Below are 3,712 nucleotides of genomic sequence, written 5' to 3' on the forward strand. Positions count from 1 at the left end.
TCTCTACTGAATATAGGTCAGTTATAGTTAATCGTTTAATTGTGCATGTATTTAGGATATTAGGCATATTACTAGAACCAGTTCAGTTGTTTTTACGTTATACTAATGTTATGCACATAAAGTGACATCGAAATAGTCATTCGTAGCCAATACCTACAATAAGGTGCTCATTCTCAATATTAAAATACCTACTAATGTATTAACTAATAGCATTCTAATTGATCAATAGCTTGCACAGCTGCATAGGCGTATGCTTTAAACCTAGGCCTATGCTTTGCACTGTATACATTTTCGTTATCATTATCTGGAATATTCTCACTCCTTTAATCCACAGGCCTATTGGTGAATCGAATCAAATTAGAAATACGCAAAGGGGTAGGCTATTTATTACGCATATACATTTCTAGCTATATGGATTTCGATATGTATGTCGATAAGCACGACATAACAACGTACATGTGGCCATAGCAACGTGCATGTGGCCACAATAATAATACATGTGCACTTTGTTTGGCATGGCCCGAATGGGTGGAGCGTATGTTATGGTAGGCAGGCTACTGCGCTGTTTTGCTTTCTGCTCTCTCATCAGTGTGTATGCTGCGGCCGCAGTGGTAGGAGTCGGACCGCATGTGCCGTCACGTAGCCTACCATAAAGCTCATAACATCAACCCAAATTCATAGCTGCAATAATTGTAATTTTGTTTATGGACGCAGTGTAGCCATTTCTCGCGATAATTTGGACTCATCCACGAATCGCAGGTGGATTTTTTTTTCTTTCTTCTATCCCGGAACGGAGGCTCGTTTTTTGGACAGCCAACGTGCCTATAGAGGAGACGTGGGGACGGGAAACAAGTGCGCAGTGCTCACGGAGAAAACAGTAGAGAGACAGCAAGCAGTGTGTTTGTTGTAACCCACCAGGATCGTCCTTTAGCTGTCTGGTGAGTGTGGGGAGTTCGACAGTTGCGAAATGAAATGAATATTAACTGGAGTGTGGAGAAGAATTCTAATGAACCCCGCGCTGCGTCCTACAGATGAGGACACTGTTCCCCAATGCTTCTGAGGGGAAAACGAGGATGAACCATCCAAAGCGCACGTCGGGCCTGTAAACACATTGACTTTACGTTTGTTGAAAGGCTATCGTTGTTGAGTATTCATCGACGATACTATTGAACATTGAAACGCTGTTTTAGGTCATCACATTGGTTCTGTAGAGAAGCTAGACGTTCCCTTCACCTGCTATTGAAAATGGGCAACAGTTTCTCCAACATATCTGCTTTCCAATCCCTTCACATTGTGATGCTGGGGTTGGATTCGGCTGGCAAAACGACTGTTCTTTATCGTCTGAAATTCAACGAATTCGTAAACACCGTGCCAACAATTGGATTCAACACTGAGAAAATCAAACTCAGTAATGGTACGGCAAAGGGGATCAGCTGTCACTTCTGGGACGTCGGAGGCCAGGAGAAGCTCCGACCCCTATGGAAATCCTACAGTCGGTGCACGGACGGCATCATCTATGTGGTGGACTCGGTAGACGTCGATCGGCTGGAGGAGGCTAAAACGGAACTGCATAAAGTTACCAAATTCGCGGAGAACCAGGGGACACCGCTGCTGGTGATAGCCAACAAGCAGGACCTGCCCAAATCTCTTCCAGTCGCGGACATTGAAAAACAGCTGGCTCTCCACGAGCTCACCCCATCCACCACATACCACGTCCAACCTTGCTGCGCAATAATTGGCGAGGGACTCCACGAGGGTATGGACAAACTATATGAGATGATTGTAAAGCGGAGAAAGTCTTTAAAGCAAAAGAAGAAACGATAACGACCGCCTATGGGTCGTAGCCTATGGACCGTTCATTAACCTAAACCTACGCAACATTACTGTATCTAAATGCTGTTTGGGTATGCCAATGTTGCCCTAAGATGACATTTACTTTGCGGTGATTGTTGTATTTCCTTTCATTGGGTTGTAAAAGTTGCTGACGCTGTGAATCCTATAGCTGAATGATGCTTTTGCACGCAAGAGGGTGATCCTATTGGTGCAAGATATTTACTAAGGTTAACCAAAACAAACTTGATATTACTTTTATCATAGGAACAAAAGCATTACATGAATGCGGGCTGGCCCGTCATTTACTGCTTTTACCACGGACTATAAATCTGTAGCTCAACATGTTATTTTGAAGAAGCATCCCATACAGTATAGGCCTATACTGTGATGGACTATGGACATTCTGACGGAATGCTTCTTTGGACAGCAAGTTTTACTTTGCACGTTAAGTGGATGTGGGTCACAATGAAATGGACCCTGTTCATTCATGGAGAAGAAAAAAACAGAAACCAAGATATCTATCTGTATTATGAAAGTCACACCTCAGTCCCTGTATGGGTTTATTAATGCAGAGGTCAACAAGGCTTTGGAGCGATGAAGTTTACTATGCGTGGTGGACTGAGGATAACATTGTCTGCAACGTGGTCCACTACTTTGCACTTTTAATTTCCTAACAAAATAGTAGAGTACTACACTGTATAGCAAAAAACCAGGCTGTGTATGTACCAAAAAGCCCAAATTGAATTATTTTTTGAATATTAAAATGTATACAAAATGCATGGTGACTGATTACTTTTATTTCCATGATGTGATATAGGAATGTAAATGTAATCTACAGTAAGAGGATAATGTCAACAGCTGGCCAAGATGACGGTGATCAACAGGAGATGTATTTTAAACCTGGTGAACTGTTGACCTGAACACATGGACTGGTTTGTCTCTATATCTCCCCTGAGAGACCCTCACATTTCAAAGGTGTGTATTAGGGAGGGGAGAGGAAGACAGGAGGGGCGGTCACAGTCTATCAATGAACTAATGGGAATATATTCAATGTTGTCACTTGATCTCTCAAAATGTCTCTATTTAACACATGCTCATGCCCATCGTGGTTTGTGAGTTGGTGTTAGAATGTAGGTGTTTTGGATAGGCCTACCCGTTGGTGTTAGAATGTAGGTGTTTTGGATAGGCCTACCCGTTGATGTTAGAATGTAGGTGTTTTGGATAGGCCTACCCGTTGGTGTTGGATGAGTCTCAACGTTCTATTGTATTCACAGTCCAACATCAAGCAAAGCAAGGGTTAATTTGTGTGTCATTTTTAGAGCTGCAATGCGTTGTCATATGTATTTGTGCACAGACCTTGTTAGGAGAGGTCATGCAATTCCCTGTTGGGTAGCAGTAACGATCTTTGTGTGTACCAGAGTTTGGAAACTTGAGTTTCCTAGCAAGCTGTATCACTCTCACTCACTCAATCACTCTCAGCAATGGCACGCACATACACACACAGCAGTCTTTCTCCCTTTTTGGCACTCATACACGTGCATGTGCTCTCTCTCAAACACATGCACACACACACACACACACACACACCCACCTACCTCCTCATCCCCTCTCTCTGTTAGTGATTAGGATATCCATTGGAGTGTGAAAGAAGAAAAGAGATTCTTTGGGAGGGGTTTTGACTAGATGTGATACAGCTTCAATCAAATTTGACATTTTGTTGCAGGTTAGGAGAACTTACACAACAGCGTTGGATAATTAACATAGCAGGTTAGGATAATTAGGTTAAGGTTAGGAAAAGGGTTAGGGTTAGATAAAATGCAAAAATGTTTGACGTTTTTTGGACAAATGCTGTATCCCTTCAAGCCATGACCCTAGGTAG

At 42.6% G+C, this 3,712-nt stretch overlaps 1 protein-coding gene across 1 annotated transcript; it reads left to right on the forward strand.

Moving 5' to 3' along the window:
* The first annotated feature begins 521 nt into the window (after window positions 1-521).
* On the forward strand, window positions 522-2,610 carry LOC110520179 (ADP-ribosylation factor-like protein 4C). Its single transcript, XM_021597313.3, has one exon. The coding sequence runs from the start codon at window positions 1,246-1,248 to the stop codon at window positions 1,822-1,824; it is 579 nt and encodes a 192-aa protein (XP_021452988.1). The 5' UTR covers window positions 522-1,245; the 3' UTR covers window positions 1,825-2,610.
* Window positions 2,611-3,712: the final 1,102 nt, after the last annotated feature.

Source organism: Oncorhynchus mykiss, chromosome 3 (genome assembly GCF_057628025.1).
Source record: "Oncorhynchus mykiss isolate SJ-2025 chromosome 3, ASM5762802v1, whole genome shotgun sequence".
In the NCBI taxonomy this organism is placed as follows: domain Eukaryota; kingdom Metazoa; phylum Chordata; class Actinopteri; order Salmoniformes; family Salmonidae; genus Oncorhynchus; species Oncorhynchus mykiss.